This window comes from Pezoporus flaviventris, unplaced genomic scaffold (genome assembly GCF_033815535.1).
Source record: "Pezoporus flaviventris isolate CSIRO_AGI_PZ_B2104156 unplaced genomic scaffold, CSIRO_AGI_Pfla_v1 ptg000154l, whole genome shotgun sequence".
NCBI classification, from domain to species: Eukaryota; Metazoa; Chordata; class Aves; order Psittaciformes; family Psittacidae; genus Pezoporus; species Pezoporus flaviventris.
The window spans coordinates 113641-139879 of NW_026892702.1; the positions used below are offsets into that span (position 1 = coordinate 113641).

The 26239-nt window shown below is 50.4% G+C and overlaps 1 protein-coding gene and 1 pseudogene across 2 annotated transcripts; one reads left to right on the forward strand and one right to left on the reverse strand.

The window, feature by feature from the left end:
* The first annotated feature begins 353 nt into the window (after positions 1-353).
* LOC133283152 (ankyrin repeat and MYND domain-containing protein 1-like) lies at positions 354-7686 on the forward strand (annotated as a pseudogene).
* A 5432-nt stretch (positions 7687-13118) lies between these two features.
* LOC133283177 (sperm-associated antigen 4 protein-like) lies at positions 13119-17967 on the reverse strand. 2 transcript variants are annotated; one of them, XM_061479711.1, is made up of 7 exons: positions 17446-17966; positions 16550-16646; positions 15952-16036; positions 15294-15406; positions 14575-14742; positions 14103-14192; positions 13120-13314 (listed from the first exon to the last, which is right to left on the reverse strand). In XM_061479711.1, exons 1-7 carry the CDS (start codon positions 17451-17453, stop codon positions 13189-13191), a joined length of 687 nt encoding a protein of 228 aa, XP_061335695.1. In that variant the 5' UTR covers positions 17454-17966; the 3' UTR covers positions 13120-13188. The 2 variants fall into 2 exon arrangements, with proteins under 2 accessions (XP_061335696.1, XP_061335695.1); XM_061479712.1 differs by lacking the exon at positions 14103-14192 and having other exon boundaries at positions 13119-13314; positions 17446-17967.
* Between the last annotated feature and the right edge of the window lie 8272 nt (positions 17968-26239).

Sequence of the window (26239 nt, forward strand, 5' to 3'; positions counted from 1 at the left end):
AAAGAGACCAACCCCCACCTCACTACAGCCTTCTTTGAGGTAGTTGTAGGGAGTGATAAGGTCTCCCCTGAGCCTCCTTTTCTCCAGGCTAAACACCCCCAGTTCCTTCACCACACTTGTGCTCCAGGCCTTTCACCAGCTCCATTGCCATTCTCTGGACCAGCTCCAGCACTTTAATGTCTTTTTTGTAGTGAGAGGCCTGAAACTGAACACAGTATTTGAGGTGCAGCCTCGCCAGTGCTGCCTGGGAAAGTTTCTTGTTCACGTATCTAATGTATATAATTTTGGTACTTATTCTCCTTCTTTGATGAAGAGCTTATTTGTTAGACAGTACTCTCAAAAGGCATATTAGGATGCCAGCAGTAAGAAACTGGAAAAGTACTGCATATTAGAATGCCAGCAGTAAGAAACTGGAAAAATACTGCATTTTAGGAAACTGTGAAGATAGCACTCTGAAGTTTCCAGGTAGCTGGTTGGCTGTTGGGCATCATTTTCAGCCCTGATGTTGCTAGTAGAAGCTGGAAGTCTTGTTTTCTAAGATCGTGCAGTCCTTCTTCATTTTCCTAAGAGGTATAGCTGAAAAGTCCCAAGTGTAGGAGAGCAGTGCCCACCTGTTCCTGCTGATCCCTGGGTATCTCTGCAATTCATCAAATAATCTAAAACATAGAGAGAAACAATGTAAGAGTCTTTGCATTTAGAGGATCAATCAACACTGAGGAGACATCAACAAGGACACAGCATTCTTGCTCAGTGTTGATAATGTGGCATTAATTACAGATTCAGGAGAGCTTTAGTTTGGGTATATGATGTAAAATCTAAAGCTAGGGGAAAAAGAGAGACACTTCAGATCATAACCATACTCAGAATTTTATGCTTGCCAGCATATTCTGCCAGTGATAGTGCTTTTCTCCTACTCGTTTATCTTTGTAGCTAAACAGTTCAGTGTGACGTTGCTGATTTTTGCTCCAAATGGCTGTTTTGAGGTTGTGATAGCTTCGTGTGAACCTGTCTTGAGCCATCTGTGGACACTCAGAGATCATCTAATTAAACTATGTACTGAAGTACCTGGTTATTTTTCTGTCTTGGATTATCCAGCACACTGCAGATACATTGATGACAGATCTCAGAAGGAGTATATTTCACTTGAGGAAGACCCATTTCTCCATAGCTATAAACATCTCCCTTTTGATGATAAGGATATTTTACCTGAAGGAGTCTTTGCATATTCCCTTAACATGGATCATCTTGCTTTGACTCACTCCTTCCTGGAAGAGTGTGATGCTCTGTATTTTCAGAACACCTGGAAGCTTTCTGAGGAGGACCCTTGGCATGTTAGAATGCAGATGCATGTGTATAAGCACAGGTAACTGTTGATGGTTTGTTTATTATGTGTGGGTTTTTATCAGTTACTATCCATGGGTGTTCATTATTTTCGAATTTGCGTTGCAGGATAAAAGCTGCACTCCAGATTGGGTTTTGTGGCCTTGAGATTACAAGTTGTCAATAAGGTTGTTTTTTTTTTAAAAAAAGGAAGCAAATAACGTATTCACCTCTCAATTTATAGATTTTATTCCTTTAAGTTAAAGGTTAGGTTTCTCCTGGTCACATCTAGAAAAATAATCCCATTACTCATTACCAAGTCAGGGTTTGTGGAAGTCCAGTTTTGAAAAGAATTGGGAGTCAAGGGCTGTGGAGACCTGTTCTGATCTTCGCTGTCCTGAGAGTGTAGTCTTGCATGGAAATAAAAATACGGAGAAGCATAGTGCCAGGTTTTCGAAAGTACTGAAAATGTGGCTGTTGATAACTCGCTGTGGTTGTCTTGACTCTTGTTCTTCTTCAAGGCTATACAAAATACGCTGTAACAAAAAAGTCTACAGCCAGTAGAACTGCCAACTGCACATCAGTTTTTATGCAGCTTGATACTTGTATGCGGAGATGCTTTTTGAGCCCACAGAGTATTTCCTTATTTGCTTTTCTGATAGGAACACAAGCTACATATGTATATTTTATAGTCAAAGCAGGCGATGAAAATTAAATCATAAACAAATGTCATGACTCTGCATGCTAAATTGGTTCATAAAAACACATGGAAGTTACATTTTGTTTTCTTATCCATCCATCAAACATCTAAAATACTTTTAACTTGTCTACATAAAAGCTGTATGCTACTGCCAGCACCCCATTAATATAAGCAAGCTCACACTATCTAAAATAGCTCTTAAAATGATAGCTAGCCTTATTTTCCCATCTTGCTGACCAGCATATTTTATTCTTGATGCATTTTCTGTAACTGCAGTAGTGGTCTGAGAGTACCTGGCTGCTTAAACGGAGTCAGTCAAATGGAGTTCAGTTCAGATGTCAGCTTCATTCTCAGCGGAGCCCGCAATGCTTACGGGCCTCCACGCCCCAGAGAACTTGCCTCGGAGCAGCTAATTAAGAAGGCAGCAAGAGGAGAATATGATGGGGTCTGTTTGATTCTGAGGAACGGGCTTGCTCATCCAGACGTAGCTGACAAGCGTGGATACACAGCACTTGCTGCTGCAGCTGCAAGATTCTAAGCATGACTCTTTACCACATGATAAGAAAATTCCTGGGGTAGTAGGCTGGATTAAATTTTTCTCTTGTTTCTTTACATAGTACGAAGGAATGTTCAACAAGCAGGAAAACCAGAAAAGCGGTGTGGCATGAGTAGTGTCCGTAATGACTGGTATCGTGCCAACCCCTGTGGTGAATAAATAACCTAAAAGAAGCCCTTCAGTAAATATTAGCAGTGATTTCGAATGCCAGGTTTGATTTCAGGTTGTGATTATGCGGTGTTACGTTCTTGGATGTGACTGTGCACTTATTATTTTTTCTCCTATTTGAAATCAGATGCACACAGAGTTGTTTTGGTTTTGCTGAAAAGTGGTGGTGGCTGAAGCTATGCGTGTACAACTCCGATTTCTGTCGGAGGGGGATGCAGTCTCTCCCCCTGCCTTTCTTCTTTGTTTTGCTGTCAGCTGTACTCAGTATTCACTGTAAATGCCAAGCAGAAGCTAGATAATTTCAAACGCTGTATTTCTCCTATAGCCATCTCAGTCATTTCTAGTCTCTCTGTGCACGAATCCTCGATGAATTCCTGCAAAATCCATTAGTTTAAAATTAACCAAAAAATGTTCTGTTCTGAACCCTGTAAGACATTGAGCTTCTGTTTTGAGGAAAATATAAATGTGAATTAGACAAACAGTGTAGAGCATCATTACCTCAAAATTGTGTTGTCAGTTCTGTCCATGTCCCACGCTAGAAGTGTGTGCAAATATGGATGTTTCCCCTCTACAGGTTCATTCCCATAATGCTGTTGTCAATCTTCTTCTTCATAGTGGAGCTGATGTGAGTAAGTGTAGTGATGAAGGATTATCTGCTCTCTCCATGTGTTTTATTCTCATTTATCCAGAAGAATCTTTTAAGGGTAATACTGCTGAGAGGAGCTTGCACAGTTACAAGGTTTGTTTACTTCTAATCTAAAATAACAGAATCATAATGCATTATTTTGTCAACCTGTAAGCTTGCTTTTAAAATTTACTGTATATACTCCCTAGGACAAACTCAGAAGTTTAATACATTTTGCACTCTGAGACTGCAGAATAATCTCTGCTCTCACTGCTGACTCCTAACTCGAAGGAACATGCCCCTGTGCAGTTAGTTACAAGCTTACTCAGCAATTGAAATAAGGCACTGTGTCCATAGCAGAATGCGAGGCTATGCTGGCGAGGTGTTTAACACGGTGAGGATGCAGTGGGAGAGTTAATGGGAATTACAAAAGTGTAAGTAGAACAGTAGGATGTAGGTGATTCTCCTGGTGCTAGGTAACCTTGCTGGCATCATGGAGGTGGCTACTAAAAAGCAATTGTTCTGTCAGAAGTCTGCTGATGCTTGGGGAGTACTCAAAAAGGAAGAGTCGTATCCCTAACCTTTCTTCTGCCACAAAATGAAACACCTGCTCTTGCTTCCTGTGTAGGAACAGGATATGAATTTTGTAAGAGTACAAACATGGGAATGGGAAAGCAATGAAAGCAAGGATGTCGGGAATCACCAGCCAGGATGAGAAAACGGCTGAAAAAGGGGTCTGGGCAGGAACTGTGTGGTCTTAGAAGTGTTTCAACGTAGTCTAGAAATGGAAAGGGTGCCTCTGGGACTTTCGCATGAGGTTAGACAGATTAGGCCCATGCTTCGAGGAAACTTGTTGGAAATTAAGTCCCAAGTAATCCTTGGTTGCTCTGAAGTCACTCTTCCAGTGCCAAGAGTATGATCATGTGATCATGCGAAACACTGCTGAAGTTGCAAGGCAATTATGGGAAAGGGAGAAGGGGAGTGAGAGAGAGCTGCTGCTGGAAACTGCACAGAAAATCAGTGTAGAGCTGGTAACTCTCATAGTACTATAATGTAATGAGGAGTAGAGAGGGGATCTTTCTATGTTGGTCCGTGTCTGTAACAGTTGTGAGATTTGACGAGTAGACATACACTGCTTTCACTTTTCCTCTGAGTTGAACGTGCACCCAGATTTGGAAGAATTAACCTTGTAGATCCTAGTATCAGATTCTCATGCAAGCTAATGCAGGTTGAAAATCTGTGTGTGTCTCGTTTTATTTCAGCAATTCTTTTTCTCTTAAATTAGGTGATGTATACTGGAAGAAAGATTTAACTGTTCTAAACATGCTTTAGACACCATGGAATCATAGTAAAATTAGGGTTGGAAACGACCTTAAGATCATCCAGTTCCAACCCCCCCTGCCATGGGCAGGGATGCCTCACCCTAGACCGTGTTGCCCAAGGCTCTGTCCAACCTGGCGTTGAACACTGCCAGGGTTGGAGCGTTTACCCACTTCTTTTTTGGGCAACCTGTTCCAGTGCCTCACCACCCTCACAGTAAAGAACTTCTTCCTTATATCTGACCTGAACTTCCCCTGAAATTGAAGAAGAAAAATATTCTGTTATTTTAAGAAATTAAACCAAACGAACAAGCAAAAACGTAGTTACAATTTACTTCTAAATTATTTCCCTAACAGTGGTTAACAAAATTCCAGTATCATTATACGCTGTATAGGTATACAGCGTATATTAAAGGTGTGATTAACAGGTGTGTTAGTATACTCAGTCATGCACAGGAAGAAGATTTTTTTAACCTTTTTAGTAACCTTTCTTTTCTTTTTTTTTTTTTTAATCTTTAAGTGGACTGAAAAATCAGAATCCTCAGAAACTGTCAGTGATGCTGAAGGCATAATGTCAGAGTAAGTCTCATGCGCTAGGAATGGGAGACCAACTCTCATAAATGGTTTTGCAAAAAGGAGGTAACATTTTTTCACATATGTCACATAAGCGTGCATCCATTGCAAGGAAAGATATTTTTTGATTGTTTAACTGTACAAATCTTGCTTTCAAGTAGAAACCACTAATTGTTTATACACTCTAATGTGGCTCATGGCAGCAGCGACAAAGATTATAAGTTGAAAAATGCAGTTCAAGCAAAGGACATTGTGCTTGAGCAAGACGTCTTGTTAGAAGAGTGTGAAAAGCTTCTAAATATGCCATGGACACTTGCAGTGTAGTGCAGAGCTGAGGAAGGAGAATATATTTGTTTGTTACTTGAAGTCTTGACTGCATATGAACTTGCTTGTTGTGTTCTGCAAGTGTCTGTTCAGCAGTGATAACTGAAACGTAGGCCAACTGTTTCGCATCTGTGGATCTTTGAAAGGGGCACTTTTTGCTTTGCTTACAGAGCAGTCACCAAAGATGTCAAAATTTTTGTGTGGGTTTTATGGCAGTGTAGGTCATTTTGACATCTCAAAACCCCCAGACTGAAAGTTCATGGTTGGCCTTCTGACCTTCATCCCTTACTTGTGCCACATTTTACTTTTGTGGCACATCCTCCCACCTCCCATGATTCTTGTTGTCTGAAATAGTGTGCATACTGCATATCGTTCATTGGAATATAGAGATCTGCTGAATGTAGGGCTTGTGGGTAAAGCAGAGTTACTGCAATGCCTGAAAAGATGAGTATACCGTGAGAACACTTTGTGATGCAATTTCTGGGTGATATCCAAGTATTGGTGATATCCAAGTGCTGTTTGCTTTATTTTGTTGGGGTGTCAGATTCTTTTGTGTGTGTGTGTGTGGATAGTTTGCCTCCATAGAAATGCAGATGGCACCTGGAATATACTGTCCTAATCTAGCATAGCTCCAGTGCCAGCTTTTGTTTAAGAGAAACACTGTACCTTTGTTTTGTTGGGATGGATGGGTAAATGAAGTTTACTTGAGGAAAGAAACTTCCAAGCAGTCTTTGATGGCAGGAAGGAGGACTCTGTTTCTTTCATTAAACAATACTAAGATTAAATGTTTTACAAGTCACATGTGAGATGGGTGAAGATGCAGAGAACCTTGCCTAGCTTCTTTTATCTGTCCCCATGCTGCAGCTTTTCATGACTGCAGAGGCTGCTCTTTGCATGCCACTGCTTTAGTTTAGAGGGCTGAGATACACTGACTGTACCATCTCCTCTTCAGGTCATAATATTGTTGCCTGCTTGGGGTATGACAGTTGTGATGTGGTCCTAAAGACTGCTATGTCTTCCCTCTGCTAAGTGACAGTTATAGTCTATTACCTGCAAGCCATTTTAGTCCACTAGCTTTTAGAGTTTTCTTGGAAAGTGCCAAGATGTTATTCTGGTATTTTCTATGTCAATTCTAGACGACAGAAGAGATGGGAAACAATCCAGCTACTGCTTCGTCGAGGTGCAGATCGCAGCGCATCCTGGGCCCCACCACACCTCCTGTTCTTTGCTGTTAAAGGTGCGGATGCAAAAGCAGTGGAACTCCTCTTAAAAAGGGGAGCCAGGTCTGATGTGCGGCTTCCATCGAAGGTTTTACTGAATGGTAATTCATAATAATGGGATTCTAGATGTGTACTGCAGCTTCAGTGCCCTACCGTAAAATATCTTGCACGTCAGAATCAGCCTTAGAACGGCCAGAAAGCTGTTTAAAGCAATTATCCTATTCAAAGATTTATTTTTTTTTTTTTAGTAGAAAGAACTCAAAGCTCCTTACTGTCCAAGTATTTTTTTCTTATTATGTTTTCTGGTTGCCAAGCTTGTGAGTGGTTGAGGAATATTTGCAAAGCTGCTCCTCACGTTGGTTACAGCTGTTGTGATATTTAACAGGCTAAGCGTCTGGGGCCTTTAGTATTCCACAGTCTTATAAGTCCGGGCTCTAGATTTCTGGTGGCCATTCTGAGGCACAGCATATGGGAAGAGTGAGCTTGGATTATTCTTAAAATACTATTTATCACTACTTAAGTGCTGCTTCTGGTAAACAGGAGTCTTAATGCTATGTTTGTGTTTTCAGTTAGGGGGGTTAACTCCTCTCCACATGGCTGCCTCGATTCCTGGGGAGGAAGGGGTCCAGGTAACCCAGTACCTCCTGCATTCTGCCCCAGATCTTAATGCAAGGGCAGAAGATGGAAATGAGATAAATGGTCCAGACAAGGTATGTTGCTTTTTGAGCTCATCTTTCAGCTCTTGAAATTCAGATTGCAGAGGACCTGAGCAGGCAGTTGAGATTACTGCCTGCCTGTTCTTATAGTGAAAGCTTTGCATTTCACTGAAAGAACCTTAAAAAAAAAGAAAACCAACCCCCCCCAAAACCCCCAAACTAAATTCACTTTGAGGTCTATTGTATTAAGTTGTAAATAACACATCCTTCTGGTGCCCCAGAACACTCTGCTATCATGTCTTTTATATAAGACAGAGTCTTATATAAGACAGAGGTTTCTTATGTGTAGTCCAGTACAAATCATAAAATCATTGAATCATAGAATAGTTACGGAAAGGACCTGAAGATCATCTAGTTCCCCCCCCCTGCCATGGGCAGGGACACCTCACCCTAGATCATATCACCCAAGGCTCTGTCCTGATTTCATCAGGTTCCATGGGCTTGCGCACGTTCAGGTTCTTAAGATGATCTTGAACCTGATCCTCTCCTACAGTGGGCCTAAGGTCTTCATTCTCACAGTCCCTGTGTCTGCCTTCCAAGACTTGGGCAGCGTGGTCAGAGCACTTGCTGGTGGAGACTGAGGCAAAGAAGTCATTGCAAACCTCAGCCTTCTCGAAATCCAGGGTAGCCAGTTCTTCTGATAGCTTCTGGAGAGGGCCTACATTATCCCTAGTCTGTGTTTTGTTTGCTCCATACCTATAGAAGCCCTTCGCGTTATCTTTCACATCCCTTGCCAGATTTAATTCTAACTGGGCCTTAGCTTTCCTAACCTGGTCCCTAGCTTCCCGGACGATGTCCCTGTATTCTGCACAGGCTGCCTGTCCTTGCTTCCACCTTTTATAAGCTTCTTTTTTCCTTCTAAGTTTTCTCAGCTGTTTCTTATCCACCCATGGAGGTCTCCTGGCCTTCCTGCCACATTTCCTTCTAGTCCTTACACAACACTCCTGAGTTTGTAGGTCAGGATACAAGCATCCCTTTCCTCAAGCCGGTTGATCGTTGAATATAGACCAGCAGTCTTGGGCCCTCCTGCCCTTCAGGGCTTTATCCTGTGGAACCTTACTAAGCAGGTTCCAGAAGAGGCCAAAGTCTGCTTTCGTGAAGCCCAGGGCAGTGAGCTTGCTGTATACCCTTCTTACTGTCCTGAGGATCTCAAACTCAACCATCTCGTGATTGCTACAGCCAAGGCTGCCCTGGAGTATCCCTTTCCCAACCAGCCGCTCCTTGGTGAGTACAAGATAAAGCATGGCACCTCTCCTTGTTGGCTCCTCTATTACTTGCAAGAGGACGTTGCAGACGCAGAGGATCACCGTGCCGGACAGGCAAGGGCTCTGGTGCCATGCAGACCCCCAGGATCACCGTGAGGGCTGGGCAGGGCTCCGGGAGGTTTCAAGGCATCCTGTTGTAAGGGATTCTGGGTGCCCTATGGATCTCACAAGAGCCAAGCCCTATCCTAGGCTTACTGGGGTCTCCAATTCCCTTCTCCTTCCCCAGGTCTCTGCAGAGAGAGACACTGGGGACAAGGCCCCTCTCATGTGCCAGCAGACACCATGGGCGACTGTTTCATTTTGGGATCTGTTTTTCAGGACCGGAAGTGGTGGTGACATCCTTATCGTGTCCCCCTCCAGCGGCATGAGGAGGTGGTCGTCCCTGGAGGACCCCACCTGAGCCCTGGGGAGCCCTGGGCCATTTCCCTCTCATGATCAATAAACCCGTTCAGCAAAGCTGCGCTCTGTGTGCCTGTGTCTGTGCCCCCTCTCCTCTGCCAGCGGCCGCATGCCTGGATCCTCTCTGGCTGCATCACCACAGTGAGCAGAGTGGCTGAGGGAGTGTGGGCTCCTGTGGTGTCTGTGTAAAGGAGATTCCCTTCCCACACACCGTGTGCCCCAGGTAAGGGCAGATGAGGGCAAACTGGAGCGTCCCTCTGTCCTGGTTTAAATCCAGCTGGTAACTAAGCACCAGGCAGCCGCTCGCCCATCCCCTGGTGGGACGGTGACGGGAATCGGAAGAATAGAAAACCTGTACGTGGAGATAAGAACAGTTTAATAATTGAAAGCAAGTAAAATACAGTGATAATATAAATAATACCAACAATAACAGAAATTGTAATAATTTAGGGGAGAATTCTCTGGGTGAAACCTGATGCATTTCTCACAGAGCACCCTGAAACTGCCTCTTCTCTGGTTTCAGGAAGACTTTTGGCAGGTCCCTTCCCTGAGCTCTGGTACTTTATGCTGAAATTGGGCTAGGATAAAGCCAATAGCCTTCCTTTGGGCACTTCAGAGTGCACACAGCTTGCAGGGTTAACTCCTGTAAGTGACAATTGCTGTTTTGGTTTGAGGTGCTTTGCAGTCTTTCAGAAAATACCCCCACACAACACTTTCTCCAGCAAAAGAGATAACTTTTTTTTTAATTCTAAAGGAGAAATCCAGATGTTCCAAATGGAAGGTACATGTCTTCTAGATATGATGCTGTGTGTAGCTTGTGGCACAGGTTCACAGACTGGACTTTTGAGCGTGAAGAAAACAGAAGCTACATCTTACTGATGCCCCCAAACTGACAAAACATGCTTTGCTGGAATTCCTCTGCTCAGCCAACGGCTCATAGAGAGCATGTATCTTCTCCAGTGGGAGGTCTTGTACCATGCTGTTAAAGGATGCTGCTATACACTTATTTAGGCTACCCAGAGGGATTAATTTATCAGTTTTTTCTTCTTCTTGTTGCTGTAGACCCTGTCTTTTGGTTATTTCTGAGCACTGTAGTAGAACCAGAGAGCTGGAGGATCTCCAGTTAGGTTTGTGTTTTCACCACCAGTCCCTAGGGTGAATAATTCAGCAGGGCTGTTGCTAAAGAGCAGCAGCTTCCATAACAAAAAGTAGAGGAAAACCAAAACCTCGTTCCAAAACATACTGCATGCAGCAGGCCTTGTCCTCAGCAGACTTCTCTTTAAAATCCAGAGAGGAGGTATGTCTTGCAGTTACCCTGGAAGTGGGTAATTTGGGAATTTCTGACATAAATAAAACTACAGTGAGCAGTTCTAGAAATGGCTTGATTTTTTTTACATGCTGGCAAGTCATTCGTATTCCTGCAAAGGTCAATATGCCTTCCCACAGAGCAACAGTGAGCCGTGTTTTAATATAAAGTAGCCTCTTCTTTTTCTAAAAGATGAATGAAGGAGACATTTGAACACTGACACTTTATACAGTCTCTTGTATTCAGTTTTGGAATACCTGCTCTCTCTTTTGGCCTCCGACATTCCCTCTGCATGGCTCCTCTACTACTTCCAATATGAGTCTAATAAAAAACACTCCCAAAGAGCTGGTCTCTTGCCTTCAGCTGCAGTGCGAGGGGGTGTGCATGGCTGAGGATGACTGTCTGTCTTCATTCCATGTCTGTGCCGCAGCCAAAACCCAGCAAGGTGAGGACGAAGGGAGAGGAGCAGCGTGAGCAAGGCAGAGAGCTCTGAGAGCATCATGTCACTTGAGTGGAGCTAAACACTGCCCTGTGAATGCAGCACAGCCCTGGGTGGGGGAGTGTCGTGGTTTAAACCCAGTCAGACAGCTTGTTCACTCACTTGCCCCCCCTTCTTGCTCTCCCCCTACTCCCGGAGGGACAGAGAGGAGAATCGAAAAGAATGCAACTCCCACGGCTTGAGATAAGAACAGTTTAGTAACTAAGGTATAACACAGATCACTGCTGCTACCACCAATAACAACGATAAAGGAAATAACAAGGGAAGAGAATACATCACCTCACCACCAGCCGACCGATAACTCACCCCGCAGGCCCGACCAAGCACTGGCCCATACCTCCTCCCACCCTGCAGTCCCAGCCCTTCCGGCTAACTCCCAGTTACATCCTGGGCATGACGTGCTGTGGTATGGAATACCTCTTTGGTCAGTTTGGGTCAGGTGTCCTGTCTCTGCATCCTCCTGGCTTCCCCTCCTCCCTGGCAGAGCATGAGGCTCACAAAGTCCTTGGCCAAACCAAAACATCGCTATCAGCTCTGTTCCCAGGCCGAAAGTCAAAACACAGCACTGCACCAGCTACCAAGAAGGAGAAAAATGACTGCTACTGCTGAACCCAGGACAGGGAGTAAGGGGGAAAAGCCTGGCAGATGTGCCCCATGGAGGGGAGCCACTGAACATGGGCAACTGAACCTTGCCTGCTTCTTCCATGCTGAGCTGTAACCGATCTCCTCATACATGGCCTCAGGGAAGGGCTCCCAAGCTCTCCCAGAGCTTCTGGACAGTGGCAGAACTGTCCCAGAACAGGCAGAGTGGGGACAGGAACCCACTCTGCTCCACCAGCTTTGGTCCTTTGGGCATTGCCTTAGCAGAGGGAAGTGACAAAGTCCCACAGTGTGCAGCCGAGAACTGGGGAACCCTCTGGCCCAGTCAGCTGCTGCCATTGTGGACACAAAAGCTGTGCTGCCCAGGAGGGTCCCGTCATGCAGGGGCTGGCAGATGGACACATAGTGGTTGTAGGGCGTGATGGTGAGAAGATAAAACTCGTGTGTGTTTGAGGAGAGAAAGAAAAAGACCTGGGCAGCACATCCCAGGAAGAAGGTGGCCCTGGTGTTCCAGAGGGACTTGGCGATGGCTTTAGTGACAGCGGTGGACATGGAGCACAGGTCCAGCAGGGGGAGGTCGAGGAGGAAGAAGTCCATGGGGTGTGAAGGCACTGGTTGCAGGCTGTGGTGGTGATGAGGAGTTCGTTGCCCAGGAGTACAGTCAGGTAGATGCCGAGGAAGAGTCAGACATCCAAGAGCTGCAGCTCCCATGTGCCTGCAAATGGCAGGAGGAGGAAGTGGGTGACGGAGCTGCCACTGGACATTTGCTTGAGCCTGTTATGGGGGGCTTTCCAAAAGGGAAAGGACAGTGACAATTTAGGGGAGAATTCTCTGGGGGAAACCTGATGCATTTCTCACAGAGCACCCTGAAACTGCCTCTTCTCTGGTTTCAGGAAGACTTTTGGCAGGTCCCTTCCATGAGCTCTGGTTGGTGCAGGCTGAGGGTGTCCCTGGAAGGAGGGGGCTCTGCTGGGGCTCTGGCAGAGCCAGTCCTGCCCTCCAGCAGTAAGGAAAGAGGAACACGGCAGGAGCGCATATGGGGCTGTTGTGTCAAATGAAATTCACACGAGATATCAAAGAGCTTTTCAGAAGATCTCACCTGTCCATCAGCTTTGGTCTCAGCTGCCCTGCGCTGGCTCTTTCAGCAGGGAGATGACTTCACCCAGGCTGCTCCAACTCGCAGCCCCTGGGGTGCAGGGACCCTACTTGGAATGACAACCCGCGGTACCCCTGGCTGCACAGCTGGCTGCACACCCCTGAAACCACCCCCGGGAGAAGGCAGGCATCACACACACCCCTTTGATGGTGCACTGGGGAATCCAATGCTTCTCCAGCCCCGCTACTGGGAAATTAAAAGAGGAAGCTCACAAGCCCCTGGCAGCCCCAAGGAGCTGTCCCAAGGATTGTGGGTGACCCACATCCGCTGCCTGCAGGCTGCCCTGTAGCCCTGTGAGCGGCTGCTGCTACCCATCCCCAAATGGACCTTCCTGCACACCTTACTTTAGAGACAGATCCTCTACACCACTCTGATCTGACAAACCATTTATTCCTCCTCCCCCATTTCTCTTTTTTACTTGTGTTCTTTTTCTTGTCTGGTTTCAGCTGAGGTTTTCTTGTTCTTCCATCTTTCCATGAACCTGCACTCGATAAATGCAGGTGTAGGCCGTGTTTCCCCAGTTGCTCTTCACAATAAGTTTGATGTGCGCAAAGGCTCTGTGTGTGTTCTGTGAAGAGAGTGACAAGAAAACTGAGGTGTTAAGTGTGACGGTGCAATTGACGTTTCTCCCCCTGCCTGCCCTGCTCCTGCTCAGGAACAAGCTTCCAAAAGTGGGTAGGAGTGGCTGTAGGCATCTGAGGCTCACTGCTGGTACCAGGGCTCCTGCAGAGACTGGAGGCACGGGAAGGGAGAAGACACCCTCTGGAACCTGGCCTGCTGGGGACTGCGCCTCCCTTCCCTTTGCCCCCTTCCCTCTGCAGCTTGCTGTGTGCTGACAGAGAGGCTGGGGAGGTCCTCCTATGCGTGAGACAGTTGGTGTGAAAGTCCATTAAGCTCCCGCCATGCTGCCTGCCTTCCTCCTGGCAGGTGTGAGGGCACCAGGAGAAAAGGGACGTGTTGTGCTGGGAGGAAAGGACACTGTCCAGCCTGTCAGCAGGCCAAAGGGTGGAGCGACAATGCTGTCCGGCAGCTTTCCCCACCAGGTATCCCTATTTCTCCTGGCACAAAGATGTTGCTTTGGTGGAGAGGCCATGTGTGCAGCTGGCTCTGCTGAAGGCAGCAGCTGCAGCCAGGGGTCTCTCAGGACTTAAGCTCCCACAGGAACAACCCTGCCCTTGCAAACCTGTTGCTGCTACCCCCACGGCATGCTACTCAGTCCTCCCAGCTCCACCAGGCCTCCTCGGCAGTGGTCTGGGCCCCTGCGCCAGGGGAGAGAGCATTCACGCTCTTCCTGCCACGGACTTGCAGGCACTGCTGGTTTTCTCTGGGCATCTTGCCTTCATGCACAGACTGTACCTTCAGAGGGAAGGTTTGAATAGCCTCTTTTGCCACGTTGTACACGAACATCCCAAGGAGAGTTTCCTCTTCTCTGTCTGCATTCAATCCCTCAAGGGAAAAGCACAAGGAGGAAGGAGAGAAGCTCAGACTTGTCCCGGCAAAGAGGATGTTTGTATGTGCTGGATCAGCATATACTGCATGGGCTGTTACCTACTGAGCCTCTCCTGGGGCTCTAGCAGTAGTTAAGCACTGTCTCCACCTTGTGTTTTATTCAAGAGCCCTGAGGTGCTCTCACCAGAATGAGTCTTGAGAGGGATGGAACCCCTAGAGCCCCTGAAGTATCCTGCAAGTGCACTGCAGGGCTTAGGAGAAAGCAGGACACAAATCTCCAAGGACTTGCTTGCACAAAGCTTACACAAAGCAAGCAAGTTCCAGTCACGGCTTTGCCCCAGGGCCACGTGCCAGCCAGAAGCACCCAGCAGAGACTTACAAAGACAGCGATGTCTCGGGGGGCACTGGTGACGGTCCCAGATGGAGAGACCTCTTTGTAGGTGTGCTGCACACTGACAGCAGTCAGATGGACTCGTGCTGGCAACCTGATGACCACCTGGCCCTGGTGCCCTTGTAATGGCCAGCAGTTTCCTGGGGAAATATCCGGCTGCAATCAGAATGTGAGAGTTAATGAAACGTGAGCCCATGTTCAGTTCAACACAGCTGCTCATGTAGCCTGAAGCACAGGTGCTGGTGTGTCTGGGGGGTCTAGTCCATCTTGAAAATGAGGCTTGAAAATGAGACACAAGCAGCAGCCTCTCAGTATTATGAAAAGAGGAGAATACCTGTTACTAAGCCAACCTAGTCAGGCCCTTACAGACACAGCTCTCTGCCCAGTGGCTCTGCAGAGGACCCCCTGCCTCCCACCCCAGAAAGGAACTGCTAGGGCTGAGTATGGAAATGAGGTCACCAGGGAGAAAGTCGTTCACCCGGCTGTGACTGAGGACTGTGGGCAAGATGCTGCAGTTGAGCTCTGTTCCCCTCCTGAGGGGAGCCACTGCTTTCTATCGAGGCCAGCCCTGAGTCCAAGCTTTGGCTTCAGGCAACAGATCAGCACTGTGGGCTTGAGCATTACCACTGGACTGAGAGGACAATGCCCAAGGTCAGTCCCCAGCTTCTCAGGAAGGAAACATGCACTGGTGGTTTCTGCTACAATACCTCCAAAATCGTATCAGGAGGGTTGGGAGTGTGGAAGAACCATAAAACCCTGCAGCCCCAATTCTCTTTGCAGTCATAGGTCTTTGAAGTTCTCTGCATGTCAATGGTGGCACCTGTAAGGAAGGGAGAGCAGGTGACTGCACGAGGCCACCGAGTAGGAGGACCCTGTGCTCAGACGCCCTTTCTGATGCTGCTGGACAGCTCCACGTCTGTCAGTCCTCTCCTCATCTCCATGCTGGTAGGGGTGCCTAGCTGCGCAGGATGACAGCACCCATATGCCTGGTGTCTGCTCCTCTCAGCGCCACAAGTAGAAGGCCTGAGGGTGCTGGTGAATGAGGGCAGACCAAAGCTGAGGGCTTGCTGTGTGGGCAATAAAGGATAGGATGACCCATCCGTTCTCTTTCCAAATGCATTGATGAGGAAGAGAGCCCCTCCGTCAGCCCTGGAATGTGGGGGGGGCAGTGCCAGAGGCACCTGCGCAGAAGCGGGACCAGGAGGGAATCCAAGAGAGCCACTGCCACAGACATGCTCTCGGACCTCATGAAGCTCCCCTGCTTTCAGCTCCCCTGCTTAGGAGAGCAGCACCTGGAGGACATCCTCCTTTGGGGAGTGCTACAGACAAGTGCATGGCAAGGAGAATGGGCTGCTGTGTCCATACCAGAACTTTTCAGGGCCCAGTCAGATCTTCTGATGTAGACTTCCGAAGCCAACTCCAGGGCTGCCTGGTTCACCTCCTGCCTCTCCTGGGAAACACACAAACAAGCACAGAAAATGAGCACGTCAGCAGTCAGTTCAGCATGGCTACCAGCACCCAGAAAGGCAGAGGGTCAGTGTCAGAAACACAAGGCAAGCCTTGTCCAGTAAGCTGAGAGACTGCAGCTGACGTGAGCCACAAGCACAGTATATGTGGCCACGACCATGGGGTCCTCACTCCCTTGTTCCCACCTTCCATGCTCAGGCCATGTCCACAAAGGCTGGCCATGGGAGTGGGCCTGGGTCTCCCTGCTGCTCAGGGCCCAGCCAGAGCAGCCAAAGGTGCCCGTGCCAAGGGAAGAATGCTGGAAGATTCCTACTGCCTGAAGCACCAGTTAACCTGGGCCCAGAATAGGGCCTGGGCAGTGCCAAAGCTCACCCAGCAATCCCCTGGCACAAGCTGGCTTGCTGCGCTCAGCAGGCTGAGCCCACTACTAATCCCAGGTAGTGCTTCCTCAGGGCTTCTGCCCAGCCAAGCCTTCTTCTCCAAAATGCAGGGTTACCTTCTTCAAACGGCTTATCTCCACCTTCAGCTGAGCCACCTCCTCCAGCAGAAGCTGCAACTTTTGGGTCTGCTCTGTCAACAAGGTGTGCAAATTCCTGCAGGAACAGGAAAGCAGATGTTGTCAGAGAGCAGCCCATTCCCTCTGCAAGGAGCAGAGACACAGGGCTTTCTGGTTTGTGAATGCTTCCCTTGCTCCCCACGCTGAAAGAAAGGCAATGGCCAGAGGGAAGTACAGGAGCCGTGGCTGTTAGAAAAATGGGTGCAGGTAGCACGAGGTTGTCCTGGGTTCAGCCGTAGCAGGAATTTTTCTCCTTCTCAGTAGCTGGTGCAGCACTGTGGTTTTGATTTTCAGCCTGGGAACAGCGCTGATAACACCGCTGGTTTTAGTTGGTGCTCAGTAATGTTTACTCTGACCAAGGACATTCTGAGTCTCATGCTTTGCCAGGGAGGAGGGGAAGCCGGGAGGAAGCAGAGAGAGGACGCTGCACCCAAACTAGCCAAAGAGGTATTCCATACCACAGCACGTCATGCCCAGTATATAAACGGGGCAGTTACCCGGAAGGGCTAGATCACGGCTCTGGTCGGGCGGGGAACCATTAGCCGGTGGGGAGCGGTTGTATTCTCTTCCCTTGTTATTCCCTTTATCATTATTATTACTGGTGGTAGCAGCAGTGGTTTGTGCTACACCTTAGTTACTGGAGCGTTCTTGTCTCAACCCGCGGGAGTTACATTCTCTTGATTCTCCTCCCCATCCCTCGGGGAGCAGGGGGACAGAGAAGAGGGGGAGTGAGCGAGCGGCTGTGTGGTTCTGAGTTACGGGCTGGGCTTAAACCATGACAGGTTGGCTGATGCTGTTTGCATAGGTCCAATTCCAGCTCAGGAAACATCTCTTACCTCAGCATCTTTGTTTCTGCTGCGGCTGCCCGTGTCAGAGCCTGAAAGGGAAAAACTCTCTGTTAGAGTATCCACCACCAGAGCTGCTGGGGCTTCCCAGGAGAGGCTTCCCTAGGAAGCCCCGGCAAAAGCCACTGCTTCTTTGGCTCACTCTGTGTGGACACAGAAAAGCCCACGATTTAGCCAGCCACTGTCAGCAATGCTCCCTTGCAGGAGCTGCCTGTCCCAGAGGGTCCACCAACCTCTCTCTGTGCCTTTGCCTGCATTGTCCACGCTGGCAGTGAGGTCCCACAGTAAACACCAGCTGCAATTCACATCACCAAGAGACAGTCACTTGACCTGGGTTGCTAGTGGTCCCTGAAGCACCGTGGTCTCCTCCTGGTTGCCTTGTGGATGGGGCAGCAGCTAAGCTGAGGAGGTGGGGAACACAGGGTGCAGAGACAGGACGTGCCTCTGACTGGAAACCATCACCACAGGCTTCAGGGCATTGTGTAGCCATGAGCTTCAGGTGTGCTCGGTGACCCAGAGCTCTTTCCCATTTCCCCTTACTGCTCCTGTGAGCCCTGAGAGCAGGCTACATCAGCCAGGAGAGGTATCAGGAGGGGCATCAGTCACCCTGCACAGCCCCTCTGGGTATCCCCCAGTTCAGGCTTGGAAATACATGCTCCCTTCTCTCGCAGGCTTGCAGACTAAGCAAGCCCTTTGGTCCTGTGGCCAGTGCAGCAGCATGGCTGGGAGGCTACCAGTCTTACTGCTAGCTGAAAAGCAAGTCCTTGTCAAGGATGCACACCAGAAGCACTTGGACCATGCGAGTTTCCACACATATGGGCCAAAAAGAAAAGCTGGCACCCAGCACAACCAGGCTGTTACTCTCAAATGGTTGCTCACACAGACTCACCAAGAACCACTGGAAGCAAGAAGACAATGAATCTCAAGAACCTCTTCTTGTGCACGGCCATCTTTTGCCTGAAAAAGGAGGGTGTCCTATGTCTGTCAATGAGCCAGGTTTCGAGCAAACCAGCTGGATTACCACTTCCAGGCACGAAAGCCACTGTTTTGGAAGCCTGCTGCTGACAGACAGCTGCCAGGGAAGAGCCCAGGAGGGGCACTTTCTGTCCACACCTTTCAAAACTGCCAGCAGCTCTTCCCCCAAAGAAGAACTCCAGGACTCACTACTCCCCGAAAGTAAAGAGGTTGAGCAAATCAGGACTTCCGCCTCCGCACCCCTGCGTCTGGCTACACAGCAGGTTGTCCTACCATGACCAAAGTCTGGGCCTCTGGTGAATGTGTGGCAGGGAGACTGCCCAGTGGCTTTACTCTTGGCTCTCCCTGAGAACGGCCACAACATGAGCAGTGCTTGTGAGAGTGGGGAGCTGGCTGAGGAACACCCCTTGCTCTCCCCTTTGCTTGCACTGGCCCTCAGACATCTCCTTTCTCCCCGTGTCCAACACAGAAACACGGAGTACATACATACTCCTTTCCCCATCTCTGCTTGACAGCAAAGATGCAGCCTGCAGCGGAGGAACAGGAAGAAGCTGGCGGCGGCAGCAGCAGTCCCCATTGCTCGAAGCACAGCCGGCAGCACAGCCCAATTCTCACCCGCTCCCTCCCTGCACCCTGACCCCTGCAGCATGAGGCTACCGCCTCCCCAAAAGCCCAACAGCAGAAACAGGTAGTACGTACACAGTGAAGATGCACACGATCAGCAGGTATCTCCACAGGGATGCAAGGGTACCTGCCGCATGGCAAACAAGGCTGAAGACCGTCCCTGGGCAAAGAAACCAGGGAAAAGTTAGGCCTCTGTCTTGAGGTCTCTTCTCCAGGATGCTCAGCCAAGAGCGTTTTGGCTCCCTGCAGGGAGGCAAGCACCGAGGCCTAGGCACCACCTCTCTGGGGTGAAGAGCAGAGCAGCCTGCATTTCTCCAGCCACTTGTGAAATTTTGCCAGACTTCTGGCACAGTGCAGCGCTCGGAGTTCACCCCAAGGACTTTGCAGCAAGAGCCAGTGCTGAGCTTACTTGCAAGTGCAGTGGCCTTGTCATGACGCTTGGGTGGCCCTGGAGAGGATGAGCTGGGAGTGGACTGAGGAAGGCGTTTCACCAGCTCCACCTCTGTGAAAAGGCTCCTGTGGGAGGAAAACAAAAAAGATGCCGATTGCTCGCAGTGCTTGCTGGGAGAGCAAGCCATGCTTTCAGCCACGGCCCACCAGAAGGGGGGTGGGCAATGCACAGGGCTCTTGCGCAGAAGCGTCTGTCAGCTTCCCCATGCTGATCCGTGACCTGCTGGCTGTATTAGGCCGTGTCCCAGCTACCGTCCTAAGCTGATGCCCCATGCACGAGCAGCCAACTTCGTACCTACTCGCCTGGCTGTGGCTCCGCCCTGCAGCCTCTCGTGCTGACCGTTGGTCAGCTGTGGTCTCCAAGGAGACATTTAAGGTCCCTTGGATAATTTTATGCGGTGCCTTTCTGCTTGCCATCTCTGGGCAAAGGCAGCCTCCCTGCTCAGCTCTTCCTCCTAAGCCTCAGCAGTCTGGGCTCCTCAGGAAAACCAGTTCCAGCAGCAGCTCCACGCTGCCCTTCCACGGGAGTTTCCCTGCCCGGGGCAACAGTCACGTGCAGCTGTGGGCTCTTTCCCTGCCCCACAACGCTGTATGGGTGCCCAGTTCTGAGTCAAGATTGGCGGCTCTGATGTCACAGTGGGGCTCAGCAGGGCTCCCTCTGGGCTCCCCTGGGGCAACGTGGGGACTGGACCAGACTGGGGCCTGCAGTGTATGGGAAATGGGGTGGGCTGGAGCTGGGCATCGTGACCACCCCAGCACTTCCTGGCCCTAGGCAAATAAAGCTTATCAGTTACACACAGACCAGAGGGATGACAAGAACAAACATCTCTCCTGTTGCCATGGGAACTCTGTTGTCCCTGCAATTAGCTCCAACTGGCTGCCTGAGGACAAGCATCTGCTTCACGGTGTCCCTCCGGGTGGCCACATCCTGCTGAGGGACAGAGCTGGCCTGGCCAAGGATGAGGGCATTGAAGGGACATCCCTTGGGGACAAGGGCCTTGGGTGACCAGTGTCCGAGTGCCATCCAGGGAGCCAGAGCCTTGCTGGGGACAGAGTCATTGGGACCCACCATCTGGAGGCAGCTCTGCAGAGTGGGACTCCAGTGACCTGGGTGGGTATGGTGGCCCCAGGCAGTGGCAGGCTGGTGGTCAGGGCAGGGGATATTCTGCTCCGTTCTCTGCACTGGGGAGGCCATGGCTGTGGACTGCCCAAGACTGGGGACTACAGTGCATGGGAAATGGGGTGGGCTAGAGCTGGGCCTTCTGACCACCCCAGCACTCCTTCAAGCCGAACCCTCATCTCCCTGTGCCCAGCATTCACCAGTGCTCCCCATCGCCTCCTGTGACTGAAGATCCCAGTCACCCGGCAGTATCCCCACCTGCCAGTGCACCGCAGCTGTCCTCCCACCTCCCAGTGTTCCCTAATCCCGGGATCCTTCATGCCCCAGGAAGAGGGGTCATTCCCAGCCCCCTGGTTACCCAAGGGATGGAGAGGGGGCAGGGAGAGTCCTGCTCAGAGACCCCTGGTCTGAGGCTAGCAACATTCCTGGGGGAGTCCTGGGGGAAAACACAGTCCTGGGAGGCAGGCGGGGCTGGGAGATGGTAGTGCTGGGAGGTGAGGGGCACTGGGAGATAGGGGGATCTGGCTTTGGGGGCTGTTGGAAGGTGCTTTTGTGTTGGAGCAGTGGGCAGACACCATAGGACGCCTGGCTGTCAGGGGTCCTTTGTTCCCCTTCACCAGCCCCAGACGCCTGGGCACTTGCATGTTCAGCTGCCCCGTGCAGGAAGCTGGACTGATGCCAGCAAAGGTGGCTGAAGCCATGCTGGAGGCAGGGGTGACTCTGTGCCTAGGCCGGGCTTGCTGCCAGGGCTGGTGTCTCTGCCAAGTCTGGCTTTGCCCTGGGGGCTCTCGGGGAGGGCAAGGAGGAGTCCTGGGAGGGATAAATCTGCCCCTCACCTTCTCCAGCCTCATCCAGGACTCACCACACCGCAGAGAAACATGAAGGTCGCAGTGCTCAGCATGGCCCTGCTCTTCACCATCCTGCTGTGCACCCCAGCAGATGCTCAGGTGAGTCCCCAGTGCCTCGTGGAGGGGCTCAAGGCTGGGAACAGGTCTTGGCTGCAAGATATCAGCTCCCCTGCAAGATGAAATCATAGTGGTGAGCATGAAACCCCTTGAGTTGGCTTCTCCCTTTCCCAAGCAAGAGGAAAGGGAGAAGCCCCAGGTGATGCAGCTTTCTGCCTTCCACAGTTCTGTTTCTTCCCAAGCTTCCACGCAGTATAGCTCCTGATACCCAGAGCCCAGCTTCTTCCCTGAATGGTCGGACCTATCTCCGCCCTAGGAGGGCCTGACCCATTCCTTCTCTCGGTGCCCCCACACCCCTCCCTTTTGGGCCCCTTCGTGCTTTTGGTCCCCTCAGGCATCTCCTCCCTGGGATCTCCTCTCTATCCTACCTAGGGTCCCCAGATGCCCTCCCTTTGATCGTTCCCAATGCCTTTGGGACGTCGCCCCCCTCAGTCCTTTGCCTTTCATCCTGTCCACTGTGGTAATGTCCCCAAAAACGCTTCCTTGAACCCCAGCTCCCAAACACTCTCCCAGTCCCCTCACTTTGGTCCTCTGCAGTCGTCCTTCTGCCTCTACCAACCACCACGCTTGAAGTCCCCGTATCTTCTGCACTTGAATTCCTCTACCCGACATTAACATCCCATACAGTCCTGTCCCTTCTGCGCCATCAGCCTGGTTAATTCACGCCAGTGCCCTGTCTTTGCGTCCCAGTCATCCCATCCCCTCTGGAGATCCCTAATTCCCCAGGCTGTCCTTCCCTCTGTCCTCACCCCTGGTCACTGCATGAACCGGTACCCCAGGTGCAACTTGGAGCAATGGGGTGGGGGGAGCAGAAGGGATCTTCCTGCTCAGACCAGAGGGAAGCCATGGGCCTGGGGAGGCTGGGGACCCCTGTACCCCACACAAAGCCCCACCAAGGTCCAATCCGGACAAGCTCTTTGCTCTCTTTCCCAGGCAGTCTTAGAAGAAAGTGGAGATGATAGCTTGAATGTAAGTACTGGGGTGGACTCAGAGGGCAACCAGTCTGGGGAACTGGATGGCAGTTTGCGCCTCCCATCCCTTGCTGGTCCCTTGCTGGTACTGGGACATGCCAGTGACCAGTGAGCTTTTGTGGTCTCTCTACAGGGGGAACTCAAAATAGAGGAAAGGAAGAAGCCTGAGGTAGGTACCATGAGTTCTGCTGTCCCCAGATGCTCCCCTCACGGCCACAACACTCCAGGACATCCCAGTGTGCCCCTGCGCAGCCCAGTGCATCCCACTACAACCCTCGAGAGCAGCCCCACACCCCAGTGTTTTTCCAGGGAGGCCCCCTTCCCCTGGGTCCCCCTTGCACTCCCATCCATCCCATTACAACCCAGAGCACCCCAGGATGCCCCAATACACGGCCATGCACCCAGGTGGGCCCCTTCCCCAGGATCCCCACTGCTTTCTCTGTGCCACCGTACAAATTCACATACCCAATTTCTCCCTGAAAGCACCTTCTCCAAGGACCCCATTGCTCACTGCCTTCCCTGCCTGCCAGTACACCCCAGTGCACCCAAGGGTGTCCCTAACCCTCCCTTTCTCCCCAGGTTCCTTTCGAGGTGCTTCTCCGCCAAAAACGCCTGGCTGTAGGTCTTCGTGTCTAGGTGAGCAGCATCAGGGCATTTCCAGCCCCACAAGGGATTCTGAGACCCAGGAAATCCCTGAGCCCTCAGGGGTGGCCAGAGCTTGGGTATGGAAGACGGAAACAGAGGGGACTGTCCATGATCCATGTGCCAGGGCAAGCTGGACAGAGCTGCCTTTCCTTGCACTCAGCGGGGCTCAGCAGACCCAGAGGATCACCGTGCCGGACAGGCAAGGGCTCTGGTGCCATGCAGACCCCCAGGATCACCGTGAGGGCTGGGCAGGGCTCCGGGAGGTTTCAAGGCATCCTGTTGTAAGGGATTCTGGGTGCCCTATGGATCTCACAAGAGCCAAGCCCTATCCTAGGCTTACTGGGGTCTCCAATTCCCTTCTCCTTCCCCAGGTCTCTGCAGAGAGAGACACTGGGGACAAGGCCCCTCTCATGTGCCAGCAGACACCATGGGCGACTGTTTCATTTTGGGATCTGTTTTTCAGGACCGGAAGTGGTGGTGACATCCTTATCGTGTCCCCCTCCAGCGGCATGAGGAGGTGGTCATCCCTGGAGGACCCCCCCTGAGCCCTGGGGAGCCCTGGGCCATTTCCCTCTCATGATCAATAAACCCGTTCAGCAAAGCTGCGCTCTGTGTGCCTGTGTCTGTGGCCCCTCTCCTCTGCCAGCGGCCGCATGCCTGGATCCTCTCTGGCTGCATCACCACAGTGAGCAGAGTGGCTGAGGGAGTGTGGGCTCCTGTGGTGTCTGTGTAAAGGAGATTCCCTTCCCACACACCGTGTGCCCCAGGTAAGGGCAGAGGAGGGCAAACTGGAGCGTCCCTCTGTCCTGGTTTAAACCCAGCTGGTAACTCAGCACCAGGCAGCCGCTCGCCCATCCCCTGGTGGGACGGTGACGGGAATCGGAAGAATAGAAAACCTGTACGTGGAGGTAAGAACAGTTTAATAATTGAAAGCAAGTAAAATACAGTGATAATATAAATAATACCAACAATAACAGAAATTATAATAATACTAGGAAGCAACAGAAAAAAAGAAATGAAAATCCAGAAAACACAAGTGTTGCCCAATACGATTGCTCAGCTTTGTAGGGTTTCCTAGTGTCATGAAATGTGGTGAGAGCATCTAGTACCTCCCTGCGGTACCTGAATAGAAACTTCCAAGCAGCAGCTTGTAGTTTTTACTGGAATCACTCCAATTCATCCTCGGGATACTCTCCCCGCTACCAGAATCTTCTCCCTACAGCTCCTACAATTTTCCACCAGCGCTCTTGTGTCTGCCAATCCTCCTTGCTATGTTGCTAACACTCTTCATACCCAAACCCCTCTACAGTTCATCCATCAACCTTCCCAAGCCTGTTTTTCCTGGTTGCCATTCATTTGGTTAGAGCTCTTGAAAACTAATCCGTTATTTGTTATGTGCTGACAGGCTCATGGGCTTTCAGATCATCTAAGGGCACAGTTTTCTAGTTTCCGTGTAGGCAGCAGTTGGTTGCGTATGTCTCTTTTTTATTCATAAAACAGCTTTAATTCTTGAGGGATGGGGAAACAGAAAATCTGACAAGGGCTCAAGCAGACAGAGAGATGGCAATTTCGTGTTAGCTTTGCTTCCTGTAAGAAACTGATATAGCAAATCTTGGACAGCACAGAGATGTGATCATAAAACTGACTCTCCATGGGATAACGCTGTAGGAGAGAAAGGGGAAAAGATCCAATCGTCTGTTGGTATAACAAGCATCTGCAGAGCTAGGACTCCACCCGTGCTGTTTGAAATATTTATCCAAACTGACACTGTGTGCAGGCTATTTGCCTTTGTTTTATGACTGGAAGGTTAAAATATTGTAGTGAAGATAAAAGGGAAAAGGAAGATGTTAGAACCAGGGTCATGTAAGATAGATAATGTGTATTATGATATGATAGAAATGTGTACTTTTAGCTTAACTTAGGTAGAAGATAAAGAACAATGTTTGTGTTGTAAGTCTGTGGTGAGATAACAGGATTTAGTGGCCCCACTAAACATGAGGGAATTATTTCACACCACCCTTCTACTTATCAGTTAGAGACAGTGCCTCCCAAACATCTGCTGGTTTTGGATACTCCTTGTCTGCCCATCCTGTTTTGCTTGCAATAAATTTTGCACGAAGGTCACACTGTTCTGAATCTTTGCCAGCTATACGAAGAATTACAGATACGGCTGGTTTCAGCTAGTTTTGTGATTACTGGGGCATCCAACTGTGCCAAAGGTGAAAAGTACAATGAGCTTCCTAACGGTTCCACCGACACAGCAAGGCGCTCTCGCTTTGGCACATAAAACTGCACGTGCATTCTGCTTTCCTGGTGAGCACTTCCAGCTGTCCTGGGGCACGACCCACAGAGTGCAGACTTCCAGCCTCCGCTCAAACAGCCGAGATGCCAGGACAGGAAGCTATTGCTAGCCATCGCGCGCACACAACGTGAGCTCCACAGCAGTGCCACCAACACGGTAATCCGCCCGTGTTTTGGCACTTGAAACTGCATGTGCGTTCTACTTTGGTGAGCACTTTTGGCTGTCCTGGACCATGGCTTACACTTTCTCCGACAAAAAAGAAGAAACCTTCTCAAAAAAGAAAAAGATACGGCGTACAAACAGCCCCCATCCCCAGCCCACGGCTGTGTGCGCCAAGCTCCTGCCTGCGTGCAGCCGCCAGCACTGAGCGCGGGACTCGTCCCCCGGCAAGAGCAACCCCCCTTTCCTCGCGGGTGGCGGGAGACTCGCTTGCTGGGCTCGGGGAGCGAGCGCGCAGGCGCAGAGCATGAGGCCGCGGACCCCCGCCCCACCGCCCAGCTGCTCCGGGGCGGTGCTGCTCTCCGGGGACTGGGGCTGCCCCCAGCGGCCGGCGGGTCCGGAGCGGCAGCAGGGAGGGGGGTGTATACACAGGGCTCTGTGTGTGTGTGTATGTGTGTGTGTGTGTGTGTGTGCGCGTGTGCGTGTGCGCGTGTGCGTGCGCGTGTGTCCGTGTGTGCGTGTGTGCGCATGCCGCGGGGGGTGCTTGCGGGGGGTGGGTGTGGCGGCGTCTGCA

Excerpts from the sequence above, each read along its gene's own strand:
- LOC133283177 (XM_061479711.1), bottom strand. Across the intron at positions 16,037-16,549 it reads AGATAAGCCGTTTGAAGAAG|GAGAGGCAGGAGGTGAACCA; the intron begins GTAACCCTGCAT and ends TGTGTTTCCCAG. Across the intron at positions 14,193-14,574 it reads CCCGAGACATCGCTGTCTTT|GGATTGAATGCAGACAGAGA; the intron begins GTAAGTCTCTGC and ends TTTTCCCTTGAG.